This window comes from Filicampus tigris, chromosome 6 (genome assembly GCF_054856515.1).
Source record: "Filicampus tigris isolate MCC_2025a chromosome 6, RoL_Ftig_1.0, whole genome shotgun sequence".
NCBI classification, from domain to species: domain Eukaryota; kingdom Metazoa; phylum Chordata; class Actinopteri; order Syngnathiformes; family Syngnathidae; genus Filicampus; species Filicampus tigris.
Window position 1 is genome coordinate 510,001 of NC_141222.1, and position 15,994 is coordinate 525,994.

General features: G+C 45.1%; 1 protein-coding gene across 4 annotated transcripts in view; it reads left to right on the forward strand.

The window, feature by feature from the left end:
* patl1 (PAT1 homolog 1, processing body mRNA decay factor) overlaps positions 1–15,994 on the forward strand; it is a 167,978-nt gene that overhangs the window by 14,615 nt on the left and 137,369 nt on the right. For all 4 annotated transcript variants that reach the window (XM_086032429.1, XM_086032430.1, XM_086032432.1 and 1 more), the window contains exon 2: positions 4,983–5,097. In XM_086032429.1, coding sequence (XP_085888555.1) covers positions 4,983–5,097 — 115 coding nt within the window. The remainder of the gene's footprint in view (positions 1–4,982; positions 5,098–15,994) is intronic.

Below are 15,994 nucleotides of genomic sequence, written 5' to 3' on the forward strand. Positions count from 1 at the left end.
TTAAACAATTGCGACGTAAAACAAAAAAAAAGATGATTTCACCAGGCCTGATGTGTGTGCAAAGTTTCGTGAGATTTCATGCATTTTTAGACCATTAAAATCAGCATAGTTTTATTTGCGAACAGCCCGTTGCCATGGCGGTAGCTTTTAACGAAAAATCACAAATATAGTATTTTAACATCAGGAAGATCTACAGAGTCTTCCGAGCAATTCTGAGGTCAACCTGGTTAACTTGTGAGGAGAAAAAGATAAAATAATAAAGCATGTACTTCCTTTAGCCAGTAGGTGGCGCTACCAATACGATGAAAAATAAGTTCGGAGATGTCTTCAGGCTTCGACTTTGATCAAATGTTATCCATCCATCCATTATCTCCCGCTTATCCGAAGTCGGGTTGTGGAGGCAGCAGCTTCAGCAGGGAAGCCCAGACTTCCCTCTCCCCAACAACATCTTCCAGCTCTTCCGGAAGGATCCCAAGGCGTTCCCAGGCAAGCCGGGAGACATAGTCTCTCCAGCGTGTTCTGGGTCGTCCTCGGAGTCTCCTGCCGGTGGGACATGCCCGGAACACCTCACCAGGGAGGCGTCCAGGGGGCATCCTTATCAGATGTCCGAGCCACCTCAACTGGCTCCTCTCAATGCGGAGGATCAGCGGCTCGACTCTGAGTCCCTCCCGGATAGCCGAACTTCTCACCCTATCTCTAAGGGAGAGCCCGGACACCCTGCGAAGGAAACCCATTTCGGTCGCTTGTATCTGAGATCTTGTTCTTTTGATCATGACCCACAGCTCATGACCATAGGTGAGAGTAGGAACGTAGATCGACCGGTAAATTGAGAGCTTCGCTTTTCGGCTGAGCTCCTTCTTCACCACAACAGACCGATACAGGGTCCGCTTAACAGCAGACGCTGCACCGATCCACCTGTCGATCTCCCGTTCCATCTTACCCTCACTCGTGAACAAGACCCCAAGATACTTGAACTCCTCCACTTTGGGCAGAATCCCATCCCCGACCCGGAGAGGGCATGCCACCCTTTTCCGACTGAGGACCATGGTCTCAGATTTGGAGGTGCTGATTTTCATTCCGACCGTTTCACACTCGGCTGCGAACCGCTCCAGCGAGAGTTGGAGATCGCGGCTTGAATAAGCCAACAGTACCACATCATCTGCAAAAAAGCAGAGATGCAATACTGAGGCCACCAAACCGGACCCCCTCGACACCTCGGCTGCACCTAGAAATTCTGTCCATAAAAGTTATGAACAGAATCGGTGACAAAGGGCAGCCTTGGCGGAGTCCAACCCTCACTGTAAACGAATCGGACTTACTGCGGACCAAACTCTGACATCAGTGGTACAGGGACCGGACAGCCCTTATCAGGGGGCTCGGTACCCCGTACTCCCGAAGCACCCCCCCCCCACAGAACTCCCCGAGGGACACGGTCGAACGCCTTCTCCAAGTCCACAAAACACATGTAGACTGGTTGGGCGAACTCCCATGCACCCTCGAGGACCCTGCTGAGGGTGTAGAGCTGGTCCACTGTTCTGCGGCCGGGGCGAAAACCACATTGCTCCTCCTGAATCCGAGATTCGACCTTCCGACAGACCCTCCTCTCCAGCACCCATGAATAGACCTTGACGGGGAGGCTGAGGAGTGTGATCCCTCTGTAATTGGAGCACACCCTCCGGTCTGCCAATCCAGAGGCACTGTCCCCGATGTCCACACGATGTTGTAGAGACGTGTCAACCATGACAGCCCCTCAACATCCAGAGCCTTTATGAACTCCGGGCGGATCTCATTCACCCCCGGGGCTTTGCCAACGAGGAGCTTTTTGACTACCTCGGTTACTTCAACCCCAGAGATAGGAGAGCCCACCTCAGAGTCTCCAGGCTCTGCTTCCTCAGTGGAAGGCGTGTCTGTGGAATTGAGGAGGTCTTCGAAGTATTCTCCCCACCGACCCACAACGTCCCGAGTTGAGGTCACCAGCACCCCATCACCACTATAAACAGTGTTAATGGTGCACTGCTTCCCTCTCCTGAGACGTCGGATGGTGGACCAGAATTTCCTCGAAGCCGCCCGGAAGTCATTTTCCATGGCCTCCCCGAATTCCTCCCACACCCGAGTTTTTGCCTCAGCAACCGCCAGAGCTGCATTCCGCTTGGCCAGCCGGTACCTGTCAGCTGCCTCCGGGGTCCCTCAGGCCAAAAATGCCCGATAGGACTCCTTCTTCAGCTGGACAGCATCCCTTACCGCTGGTGTCCACCAGCGGGTTAGGGGATTGCCGCCACGACAGGCACCGACCACCTTGCGGCCACAGCTCCAATCGGCCGCCTCAACAATGGAGGCACGAAACATGGTCCACTCGGACTTGATGTCCCCCGCCTCCCCCGGGACGTGGGAAAAGTTCTGCCGGAGGTGGGAGTTTCAAATACTCATTTGAGTATTTGAAAGTACAACTTTTCCTGCTCAATGAAATAAAAAGATTTAATAACTTTTCATCTGAAACATCTTGAGATGAAGCATGCAAAGTTTGAAGACGATCGGATAAATGCTCTAGGAGGAGTTCGTTAAAATATGACCACTATGAAAGTCACGAGTTGCGACAATTCCAAAGGAAATTAAAAATGGTTGACTTACTGTAAGGTTTACACATGGCTATCAAAGACAATTTTGTAGGTGTTAGGGTGTTACATATATCGGCAAATTTTCATAGATGAAGGTGAAATGTACAACACAGAATACTTTGTTGAGCAGGAATTATGAAACGCAAAGTTTGATGCTCAGCCCCCGTCATATAGTGTTTCGAAAATGTAAAATATTTTTCCCTATTGTCCCATGTTTTGAGATGGTACAACCCAAATTTGTAATCAATCGGGTGAATGATCTCGGACTAGGGGTCATATTTATGAGCCCTGTAAATGTGCACAAATGGGCTAATGTTCTACTGGAGAATACTCATAACTCACTTCCTGTACTTGTTAGGGCATGGGTACCAAATACCTTTTTTACGCCTGGGGGTGCTACACGTGCCTCTCAGTTTTCATAGCCATAGGTCAAACATACCAGGACTTTCCTTTGATGAAACAAATCGAGCGGCTCTTGGGGGCCCTGCAGACGCCTGTACATGTACGGGCATGGGGACCAAAGAATTGTTGTAGGTCTGACGGTGCTACACGTGCCCCCCACTTTTCGTAGACGTAGGTCAAATTTACCGGGACTTTCTTTTGACGAAAAAATCGAGGGGTTCTTGGGTACCCCGTTTTTGAGTACTCGAGTATGCCGACTTCAAATTATCAAATTTTTCGCCAGGCCCGTTGTGTGTGCAAAGTTTGGTGAGTTTTCGTTCACGATTAGTCCCTCAAAATGTGATTCTTAACGGAGAATAAGAAGAAGAATTTCTACGAAAACAATAGGGGTCCTTGCAGCTTTCGCTGCTCAGGCCCTAATAATAATAATAATAATAATAATAATCCCTACAAAAATAATAGGGACCTCGCAGCGGTCGCTGCTCGGGCCCTAATAATGATAATAATAATAATCCCTACAAAAACAATAGGGACCTTGCAGCGGTTCGCTGCTCGGGCCCTAATTATGGTAATTACACTCCGCAATTACAAAATTGGCAAAAAAACGATTATTAATATGCATTTATATCCAATGCACTGTTTCTTTACACAAGGAAATCATACTTGAATTTATACATTTGCACTTTTTAAAAATTTATAATAAGTAATTTTATAAATTATGTTTGGTCCAAGAAGAACTTACATTAAAATAGTGGTTCAAAGAAATGTTGTCTTTATATTTTTTGTTTAAACATTTTCTTGTTTTGTACCCAAAAAAAGATCGAATAATTGAATAATTTTGATTTCAATTATTACCAGAATAATTGTGAATAATATTTATTTTCATAATGGGGCGGGCAACTCTAAATGAAGTTCTCAAATTCATTATAGACCAAATATGAATTTTTTTACTGCTGAAAATGGCAAAATGTGTAAAGTATTCGTTTAAGTTAAGACTTGCGTCTATACTCTAAAACGCTTTAACCCATTAAGGCCTAAAACGCCTTTCTCAACAGCTCCCCAAAACCTAAGGTTGCCTTTGGAATTACCCTTGAAAACCTAAAGTTCTCCCAGAAATTCAACACTTACAAAATGATTAATATCTCAGCCCCTGTAGCAGAGAGAAACATAATTCCAAAAGAATTAAAGGGCTTTGACATGTGGCTTTCACACAGGCAGCATTTATTATTTACTGTTTCAATCGAATATGTAAAAATAACGTGTCAGTACAAGAGAAGCACTATTTTAACCAGAGAATGCAATTTTTTGGAGGAATTGCATGTGAAGGCGAAGGAAGCTGAAAAGAAACTGTGCAATGCATTGGAATTAAGTTGAATAGAATTAATTGATACTAAATAAAGTTGAATGATACTGAATGACGTTGAATAATGTTGAATGAAGTTGAATATAGTGGAATAAAATCGAATGATACTGAATGAAGTTAAATGAGACTGAATAAAGTTGAATAAAGTGGACCAGAAAAAAAAATGGAACAAGGATGGATTGGCCGGGGAATGGCCATCAAAACAAAAACATTTTAATTCACTCAGCACAACTATTACAAGTGACTGTACTTAAGTATTAAAAGCACATGAAATGGCTTCACAATTCGCTCAATATCCAGTGTTGACTATTGCAGGTGTAAAGGATTACATTGACCTTTGTTACAAAGTAACTGTGACTGTCACTGTAGACTGTTTATGCATATTTCTTTTCTTGACTGCTTGTGACGAGTCCCATTTTGAAGAACATGTGTCTAACGAGATTGGCATATGCACTGTATTTTTCACTGATGGCGCACAACCAACACATTGAGATATGGTATTTCTCTAATAGATAAAGTATTACAACCAACCAACAAAATTCTCAGTTTCAAACCTGATTTCAACATCCAAATGCGATTTTCTTCTCTGTCTTATTTTTCAGTCCCTGGATGAAGACTGTACGCTGGAGGAGGAAGATGATGGACTAGCAGAAGAAGAAGAAGAAGAAGATGAAATTGACCAGTTTAACGATGACACCTTTGGGGCTGGGGCTATAGGTTAGTTATGTTGTTTACAACATCAGTTGCTTCCCCCCTGGAAATGTACCGTACTTTCCAGACTTTAAGCCTCTGCTTTTTTCTCCACACTTTGAACCCTATGGCTTTAAATGTGATGCTGTTTATTTATACATTATTGCTGACTAGCTTCATGTCCCCAATAGATTTCCATATAGTGTCATCATCTCTGACCATTTACCGTATTTTCCGGACTATAAGCCGCTGCGTTTTTCCTAGGTTTTGAACCATGCGGCTTATAGACCAGTACGGTTGTTATGTGTATTTTTCTTCCACCTGTAGGGGTGGTCAAACCGGACTTACAATACAATGCAATGCAAATGCCATTAAAAGGATGTGTCTTCAGGTGGAGGAGTTTAACTGGTGAGGGCACTGTGTTAGGGGTTGCAGCAATGCCACCCACGATCGCAAAGGAAGAAAATTTAACAACGGACTGAGTTTCTATAGGTTTCTTGCTTGATGGAAGACCAAGGGAAACCTCGATTCGGACATTGTCAAAACAAAGTCGGATGGTTTGGTTTTCGGCTTTAAGATGAAAACTTTTCACCATAAACAACCTTCCATCTTTGGCGACAGTATGCTATGTACATTTTCATAGCGGTAAGTTAAAAATAAAGTTTAGAATCCTCTTACCTTCTCTCTTTTAGTCACATACGTGCATGCACTCAGTGAGTGAGGTAAAAGGAAGGAAGGAATGATCAACAATCACATACACTGGTAAAAAAGAAATAAGTACATTTGTTTGTGTAACTTAAGTGGACGGTTCACAAGCACACATACTGCACATAACTTAGTCCGAATGATGGTGTTGTTATTGTTCGCCGCCTCATCATCATCAGGTGCTGCATCTACCAGTGTGTAAATTGCACATGAGAGGCTAAAGATTTATAATGTTTAAATTGCTCCGAAGTGTAGGCACTCACACTACACACAAGGTACGCGAAGATATCTGGCGCACACAAAAGAGGAAGTAGTTCTGGTTCGTAGCTCCATCAGTTTATATAGCACTTCACCCATTTTTGCCGTTCTGTCCTTCGTCCGTGACCTGGGTGCCCTTCCGGCCTCATCCCTCCGTCCTTATTCATAAAAAGTAATGGCCCCCGACCCCGTCCTTTTAAAGCTGTTCCGTCCTTACGTCTGCCCCCAACCCAAATCTACCCCCCCCCGCCCCCCATGAAAAAAACGTCCGTGCATTACGTCGCGGGACATATGTATGTAAGGAGACGAAGTAAGCGAGTCGAGTGTTATAATGTAACTGCTTTATTGTCAATATGTCAATGCAGTGGATGTAAAATAGGTCACTGTTCAGACTTCTGAATTCATATACAAATGTATACAATACAATACAATTTTATTTATATCGCGCATGTCATAACAGCTAGAGCTGTAACAAAGCACTTTAGAAACAATACAATAAACTAGGCAACGCAATTTCTGGCGAAATTGCGTGTGAAGGCGAAGAAAGCTGAATGGAAACCGTGGAATGCATTGGAAAGAAGTTGAATGAAGTTGAATGACCTTGAAAAAAGTCAGAAGGGAAACAAGAAAAGAGGAAGTAAGGAAACGATGAAAAAAGGAAGTCAGGGAAAAAAAGAAGGAAAACAAAGAATGATGGAATCAAAGGAAAGGAGGAAGCAAGGAACCAGGATAGCAAAGAAAACAGGCAAGAAAGAAAAAAAGTAAGAATACAAAATACTAGGAAGGAAAGGATGAGGCGAAGAAATGAGGAAGAAAGGACACTAGGAAGCAAGGAAGGAAGGAAGGAAACAAGGAATCTCACAAAGGAAGGAACCTGGGGATGAGAAATCATGGTGTCCCAATATTTTTGAACAAAATGGCTGCTTTATTGGGGACACCTGGGGATGAAAAATCGGGGTGTCCCAATTCTTTTGAACAGTATGGCCACTTCATTAGGGACACCTGGGGATGAAAAATCGAGGTGTCCCAATACTTTTTAACAACATGGTCGCTTCATTAGGGACACCTGGGGATGAAAAATTTGGGTGTCCCAATAACTTTGAACAACATGGGCGCTTCATTAGGGACACCTGGGGATGAAAAATCGGGGTCTCCCAATACTTTTGAACAACATGGCCGCTTCAATAGGGACACCTGGTGATGAAAATTCTTGTTGTCCCAATGCTTTTGAACAACATGGCCACTTTCTTTGGGACACCTGGGATGACAATTCTGTGTGTTCCAATACTGTAAGATGGCCGCCTTACTGTGGCTGGCTGAGTGGCGAGAATCATGGTTGTAGCTAATATCCCTGCCCAAGATGGCCGCCGCACTGGGGAGACCTCGGGGTGAGTATCCCCAGTCTAGCTAATGTCCCTGCCCAAGATGGCTGCCGCACCGGGGAGACCTCGGGGTGAGTATCCCCATTCTAGCAAATGTCCCTGTCTGAGATGGCCACCGCACTGGGGAGACCTTCGGGTGCGTATCCCCAGTCTAGCTAATGTCCCTGTCCAAGATGGCCGCCGCACTGGGAAGACCTGGGGGTGAGTATCCCCAGTCTAGCTAATGTCCCTGTCCAAGATGTCCGCCGCACTGGGGAGACCTCGAGGGGATTATCCCCAGTCTAGTTAATGTCCCTGTCCAAGATGGCCGCCGCACTGGGGAGACCTCGGGGTGAGTCTCCCCAGTCTAGCTAATGTCCCTGTGCAAGATGGCCGCCGCAATGGCAAGACCTCGGGGTGAGTATCCCCAGTGTAGCTAATGTCCCTTCCCAAGATGGCCGCCACACTGGAGAGACCTCGGGGTGAGTATCCCCAGTCTAGCTAATGTTCCTACCCAAGATGGCCGCCGCACTGGGGAGACCTCGGGGAGTATCTCCAGTCTCGCGAATGTCCCTGTCCAAGATGGCCGCCGCACCGGGGAGACCTCGGGGTGAGTATCCCTAGTCTAGCTAATGTCCCTGTCCAAGATGGCTGCCGCACTGGGGAGACCTCGGGGTGAGTATCCCCAGTCTAGCTAATGTCCCTGTCCAAGATGGCTGCTGCACTGGGAAGACCAAGGGTCAATAACACTGGTCCACTGGAGATGAATGGTGAATACATGAATTTCTGTGTTTTTTTTAATTGTGAATGAGATGAATGTTTGGGAAGTAGGAATTTTGGGGGTGTTGAAAAGCTGAATGTGAGTTGAATGAGTTGAATTACTTGAAATTGTGGAAATTGGGAAGGTGTAAATGTGAAAAGTTTAATGTTCCAATGGAAATCAATGGTGAATAGTTGATTTTTTTGTGTTTTTTATAGGTGTGAATGGGTTGAAAGTCTGGAAAGTAGGAATTTTGGGGGTTTTGAAAAGCTGAATGTGAGTTGAATGAGCTCAATGACTTGAATTTGTGGAAATTGGGAAGGTGTAAATGTGAAAAGTTGAAAGTTCCAATGAAAATGAATGGTGAATAGTTGAAATTTTGTGGGTTTTTTAAGTGTGAATGAGTTGAATGTGTGGAAAGTAGGAATTTTGGGGGTGTTGAAAAGCTGAATGTTAGTTGAATGAGTTGAATGACTTGAATTTGTGGAAATTGGGAAGGTGTAAATGTGAAAAGTTGAAAGTTTCAATGAAAATGAATGGTGAATAGTTGAATTTTTGTGGGTTTTTTTAAGTGTGAATGAGTTGAATGTGTGGAAAGTAGGAATTTTGGGGGTGTTGAAAAGCTGAATGTGAGTTGAATGACTTCAATCTGTGGAAACTGGGAAGGTATAAATGTGAAAAGTTGAATGCTCCAATGGAAATGAATGGTGAATAGTTGAATTTCTGTGGGTTTGTTAAGTGTGAGTGAGTTGAATGTGTGGGAGGTAGTAATTTTCGGGGTGTTAAAAAGCTGAATGTGAGCTGAATGACTTGAATTTGTGGAAATTGGAATGGTGTAAATGCGAAAAGTTAAATCTGCCAATGGAGATGAATGGTGAATGGTGGAATTTTTGTGGTTTTTTTAGGGTGAATGAGTTGAATGTGTGGAAAGTAGGAATTTTGGGGGTGTTGAAAAGGTGAATGTAAGGTGATTGAGTTGAATGACTTGAATTTGTGGAAATTGGGAAGGTGTTACTTTGAAAGGTTGAATGTTCCAATGGAAATGAATGGTCAATAGTGGAATTTTTGTGGGTTTTTTCAGGGTGAATGAGTTGAATGTGTGCGAAATACGAATTTGGGGTGTGTTGAAAAGCTTGACCAATATGAGTTGAATGAGATGAATGTTGTCAATTTCAAATTGGACTGATGTAAATGTGAATTGTTGAATATGAATGAATGGTGGAATTTTGTGGGTTTTTTTACGGGTGAATAAGTCGAATTTTTGGGAAGTATGAATTGTGGGTGTGTTGAAAAGCTTTACCAATGTGAGTTGAATGAGTTGAATCTTGTGAATTTTAAATTGGAATGGTGGAAATGGGAAATGTTGAATATGCCGTTGGAAATGAATGTTTTTTTGGGGGGTGAAAAATGGGAAATATTGGGGGGAAAAATACTACCCCTGAAGGCATGAAGTTTCTGAATGTGTTGAAACTTGAATGAAGTCAATTGGGTGAAAAATGTGGAAGGAGTCGCACACCGAAAAACTGGTCGAATACAATAGAGTAATAAGTTTAAAGTGTAGGAATAACATACGTGTGAAGGCCTTCACCTTCTCACAACTATAGAATGCAATTTCTGGAGAAATTGCTTGTGAAGGCGAAGGAAGCTGAAAAGAAACTGGGGAATGCGTTTGAATGAAGTTGAATAAAGTGGAATAAAGTTGAATGATACTGAATAAGTTGGACACTGAATGAAGTTGAATACAGTGGAATGAAGTTGAATAAAGTTAAATGATACTGAATAAAGTTGAATGATACTGAATAGAGTTGAATGATACTGAATAAAATTGAATAAAATGGGATGAAGTTGAATGAACTCTATGAAAAATTGAGGAATGTTAGGGAATGAGGGAGAATCGATCCAACGCTGCTTGCACACAACTTAGCGTGTGTACCACAAGACCATCAAGGACCTAACTGGAAGGCTGTAAAATTGAAATGTTGAATGTGGAAGTGGGACTGAAAGATGAGTGTAATGGTTTTTTAAGGTTAAATAATTTGAATTTTTGGCAAGTATGAATTGCAGCGTGTTGAAAAGCTGAACCAATGTGAGTTGAATGAAGTTGAATGAAGATGAATGAAGATGAACGAAGTGGAATGAAGTGGAATGAAGTTTAATATTACTAAATGAAGTGGAATGTAGTTGAATGAAGTTGAATGATCTTGAATGATGTACAATGGCCTGGACTGAGGACATAAAAAACAGAAGGGGAGCAAGAAAAGAGGAAGTAAGGACACACTTAACTTCCGGGTCACTACCAGGTCATTTGGGTCACTTCTGGGTCACTTCCGGTTTATTTCCGGGTCATTTGGGTCACTTCCGGTTCATTTTTGGGTCATTTGGGTCACTGCCGATTCATTTTCGGGTCATTTGGGTCATTTCTGGGTCATTCTGGTCATTTTCAGGTCATTTGGGTCACTTCCGGTTCAATTCCGGGTCATTTAGATAACTTCCGGTTCATTTCCGGGTCATTTGGGTCACTTCTTGTGAATTTCCGGGTCATTTGGGGCACTTCCGGTCCGTGTCCGGGTCATTTGGGTCACTTCCTGTTGAGTGTGGGTCCCCTCCAAGATGGCCGCCGCATTGGGGAGACCTCGGGGTGAGTATCCCCAGTCTACCTAATGTACCTGCCCAAGATGCCGCCGCACTGGGGAGACCAACGGGCAAGAACACTGGTCCACTGAATGAATGGTGAAATTGTGTGGCTTTTTTATGTGTGAATGAGTTGAATGTGTGGGAAGTAGGAATTTTGGGGGTGTTGAAAAGCTGAATGTGAGTTGAATGACTTGAATTTTTGGCAATTGGGAAGGTGTAAATGTGAAAAGTTGAACGTTCCAATGGAAATGAATGGTGAATAGTGTAATTTTTTGTGGGTTTTTAAGTGTGGATGAGTTGAATGTGTGGAAAGTAGGAATTTTGGGGGTTTTGAAAAGCTGAATGTGAGTTGAATGAGTTCAATGACTTGAATTTGTGGAAATTGGGAAGGTGTAAATGTGAAAAGTTGAAAGTTCCAATGAAAATGAATGGTGAATAGTTGAAATTTTGTGGGTTTTTTAAGTGTGAATGAGTTGAATGTGTGGAAAGTAGGAATTTTGGGGGTGTTGAAAAGCTGAATGTTAGTTGAATGAGTTGAATGACTTGAATTTGTGGAAATTGAGAAGGTGTAAATGTGAAAAGTTGAACGTTCCAATGGAAATGAATGTGAAATGTTGAATTTTTGTGGGTTTTTTTAAGTGTGAATGAGTTGAATGTGTGGAAAGTAGGAATTTTGGGGGTGTTGAAAAGCTGAATGTGAGTTGAATGACTTCAATCTGTGGAAACTGGGAAGGTATAAATGAAAAGTTGAATGTTCCAATGGAAATGAATGGTGAATAGTTGAATTTCTGTGGGTTTGTTAAGTGTGAGTGAGTTGAATGTGTGGGAGGTAGGAATTTTCGGGGTGTTGAAAAGCTGAATGTGAGCTGAATGACTTGAATTTGTGGAAATTGGGAAGGTGTAAATGTGAAAAGTTGAATGTTTCACTGGAAATTAATGGTTAATAGTGGAATTTTTGTGGGTTTTTTAAGGGTGAATGAGTTGAATGTTTGGGAAATAGGAATTTTGGGTGTGTGAAAAGAAATATGAGATGAATGCCGTACATTTCAAATTGGAACTAGAAAATGCAATTTCTGGAGAAATTGCGTGTGAAGTCGAAGGAAGCTGAATGGAAACCGGAGAATGCATTGGAATGAATTAGAATGAAGTTGAATGAATTTGAATGAAGTTGAATGACCTTGAAAAAATCTGAAGGGAAACAAGACAATAGGAAGTAAGGAAACAATGAAAGAAGGAAGTCAGGGGAAAAAAGAAGGAAAACAAAGAATGATGGAATCAAACGAAGGGATAAAGCAAGGAACCAAGATTGCAAGGAAAACAAGCAATAAAGAAAACCAAGTAAGAAAACAAAGTAGTAGGAAGGAAAGGATGAGGTGAAGAAATGAGGAAGAAAGGACACTAAGAAGCAAGGAAGGAAGAAAACAAGGAATCTCGGGAAGGAAGGAACCTGATGATGAGAAATCGGGGTGTCCCAATATTTTTTTAAATGACCACTTCATTAGGGACAGCTGGGGATGAAAATTCTGTGTGTCCCAATACTTTTGAACAACACGGCCGCTTCATTAGGCACACCTGGGGATGAAAATTCTGGGTGTCCCAATACTTTTGAACAACATGGCCGCTTCATTAAGACACCTGGGGATGAAAAATCGGGGTGTCCCAATACTTTTGAACCACATGGCCGCTTCATTAGAGACACCTGGGAATGAAAATTCTGGGTTTCCCAATACTTTTGAACATGGTCGCTTCATTAGGGACACCTGGGGCTGACAATTATGTGTTCCAATACTTTTCAATAACATGGCAGCTTCATTAGGGACACCTGAGGATGGAAATTCTGGGTGTCCCAATACTTTTGAATTTCGACTTCCGGCATGGCGCGAGTGGCAGCCCACTACAGCAGATCCGGCTCACCGGTGAGCCTTTTCGTATGTTTTTGTTCCTTACTATTACTCTACCTCATACCTTTTTCATATAGTTGATCGTCTAAACTTGCGTAGCGATGGACACCCAAACTGCGGTATTCTTGCTGCTGCTGGTGGCTATTTTTTGCGCGATCGTGTCCGGCGACTTGGCTCAGAGCCGTGCCCCCATTGTTTACAGCCGGAATCAGCTGTTAGCACTCCGTGCTAACCCTGCGCCGGCTCCGGGAGCGAGACCCGATATCCCCCGTGAGCTGAGGAGGAAGAGACGGGGATCTCGTGCGGGGTTTAAACGCCGGGAAAGGAGGAGACGATACCATCCCGTCTGTTATCATGGGGAATGTTAGATCTCTCCCCAACAAGATGGACGAGCTAGCGGCGCTTACCCGGCCTGAGAGGGACTTCCGGGAGGCTAGCCTGATGCTATTCACCGAGTCGTGGCTAACAGCGCGAACGCCGAACGCGGTCGTAGAATTGGACGGCTTCCAAATCATGCGCGCGGACAGGACGCTGGAGAGTGGAGAGAGGAAAGGAGGAGGGCTGGCTGTGTTTGTGAAAGATAGATGGTGTAATCCTGGGCACATCACGATTAAGGAGCAGCTTTGCAGCAGGGATATTAAGCTGCTATCTGTTGGCATGAGGCCATTCTACATCCCGCGAGAGTTTAGTCATGTGATCGCGGTGACCGTCTACTTCCCCCCCGCTGCCAGCGGCGACACAGCCTGTGATGTCTTGACTGCAGCAGTGAGCAGACGACAAACACAGCACCCCTGATAATCATCTCTGGTGATTTCAATCATCCCCTTCCTCCTCTCTGCCTTCATTCACACAGTATGTCACCTGCCACACCAGAGACAATAAAACACTGGACCTTTTCTATACCAACACCAAGGAGGCATACACATCACTGCCCCTCCCCCTGCGGGGCAAAGCTGATCACAGTCTGGTGGCTCTCCAGTCTGTGTACAAACCTTTGGTCCGCAGGCAGCCAGCTGTGACCCGCACGGTTCAGAGATGGTCTGGAGAGGCTGAGAAGTCCTTAAAGGACTGCTTCAGCACAACCGTGTGGGAAATATTCAGCGATGCTCACGGGGAAGACATTAGTAGTCTAACGGACACTGTTACAGACTATATAAATTTCCGCATGGAGAACACCATACCCACCAGGACAGTAAGGTGTTTCTCCAACAACAAACCCTGGATCACACCAGACATAAAAGCTCTCCTGAGGAGCGGAAGATTGTGCAGCGCCAGCTGAGGAGGAGGATCAGAGAGGGGAAAAGGTCCTACAGGAAGAGGATGGAGGAGCAGCTGCTGCAGGATAATGCCAGGGGAGTCTGGAGGGGCCTGAAGACCATCTCAGGCCAAGGACAACCCTAGACCTGGACTGGGGGGGACCTGCAGTGGGCAAATGAGCTGAACCTCTTTTTCAATAGGTTCGGTCAGATGCCTGCCCCCACTCAGTCTCTCCTGCTGCAGCCTCCACCTACTCCTCCTGCTGGGTGTGTCACCCCCTCCCCCTTTTCTCCACATATCCAGCTCCCAGCTACACCAGACAGCCACCACTCCCTCCTGCCCAGCCTTGGCCTTCACAACATCTCAGGTGAAAAACCAGCTGAAGAAGATGAAGGCGAGGAAGGCAGCGGGTCCAGATGGCATCAGCCCCCAGCTCCTTAAATCCTGCGCAGACCAGCTGTGTGGAATTGTCCAGCACATGTTCAACCTGAGCCTGAAGCTGGGCAGGGTCCCCCAGCTATGGAAAACATCCTGCCTGGTCCCGGTGCCGAACAACCCCCACCCAAAGGAGCTCAACAGCTTCAGACCAGTGGCGCTGACGTCTCACCTGATGAAGACCCTGGAGAGACTGGTCCTTGCCCACCTGCGCCCCCTGGTGAGCTCCTCAATGGACCCACTCCAGTTCGCATACCAGCCTGGCATCAGTGTGGATGATCCCATCATCTACCTCCTCCACACTTCACTCTCCCACCTGGAGAAGGCGGGGAGCACTGTGAGGATCATGTTATTTGATTTCTCCAGTGCTTTTAACACCATCCAGCCCACCCTATTGGGAGACAAGCTGGAGCGGGTGGGGGTGGCCCACCACCTCATCACATGGATCCAGGACTACCTCACAAACCGGCCACAGTATGTGAGGACACAGGACTGTGTGTCCGACGTGCTCCTCTGTAGCACGGGGGGCCCACAGGGAACTGTCTTGGCTCCCTTCCTGTTCACCCTCTACACCTCGGACTTCAACTACAACACCCTACCTGTCACCTGCAGAAGTTCTCTGACGACTCTGCGATTGTCGGCCTCACAGGCGGAGATGATCGGGAGTACAGAGAACTTACTCAGGGTTTTGTGGACTGTTGCCAGCAGAACCACCTCCTGATCAATGCGGGGAAATCCAAAGAAATGGTGGTGGATTTCGGTAGGCGCCAGCACTCCACCTGCACTAGTGAATATCCGGGGAACAGATGTTGAGAGAGTCTCAACTTACAAGTACCTGGGTGTTCATCTGAACAATAAACTGGACTGGAGCGACAACACAGACGCCCTCTATAGGAAGAGTCAGAGCAGACTCTTCCTACTTCGGAGACTGAGGTCTTTCGGGATTCAGGGGACACTCCTTAGGAACTTTTATGACTCGGTGGTTGCATCGGTCATCTTCCAGGGAGTGGTCACCTGGGCAGGCGGCGTCTCGGCCCGGGACAACAAGCGGCTGGACAAACTGGTCAGGAGGGCCGGCTCTGTCCTGGACTACTCCCTGGACTCTGTGGACTCGGTGGGGGACAGGAGGATGTTGGCCAAGCTGTCATCAATGCTGGACAACCCGGACCACCCCCTCCAGGGCACCCTAACAGCACTCCACAGCTCTTTCAGTGACAGACTGTTACACCCTCGCTGTGCAAAGGAGAGATTCCGCCGTTCCTTCTTGCCTGCTGCTGTCAGACTCTTTAACAAGAACATTGTGTAGTCTCTACAAACTGGCGGACATTAGTGCAATTGTGCAGTCCTGCACCTGAGCTCATATCGTGCAATACCCAACATTCCCCACTACTGTAATACCGTGCAATACTCAACATTCCCCACTACTGTTAGGCTAGTTTTATTTTTAGCCAATGCTGTTCGTTACATTTCACTACAGCACTGCAGCACTGTCACTTAGAGTATTTTTTCCTCTGTACTATGTCCAGGCTAAAATGAGTGTTCCTCATACTTTTTATGTAGATGTATGTTGGTGTGTATATACATGTGTATATACACATGTTACTGCGTATATT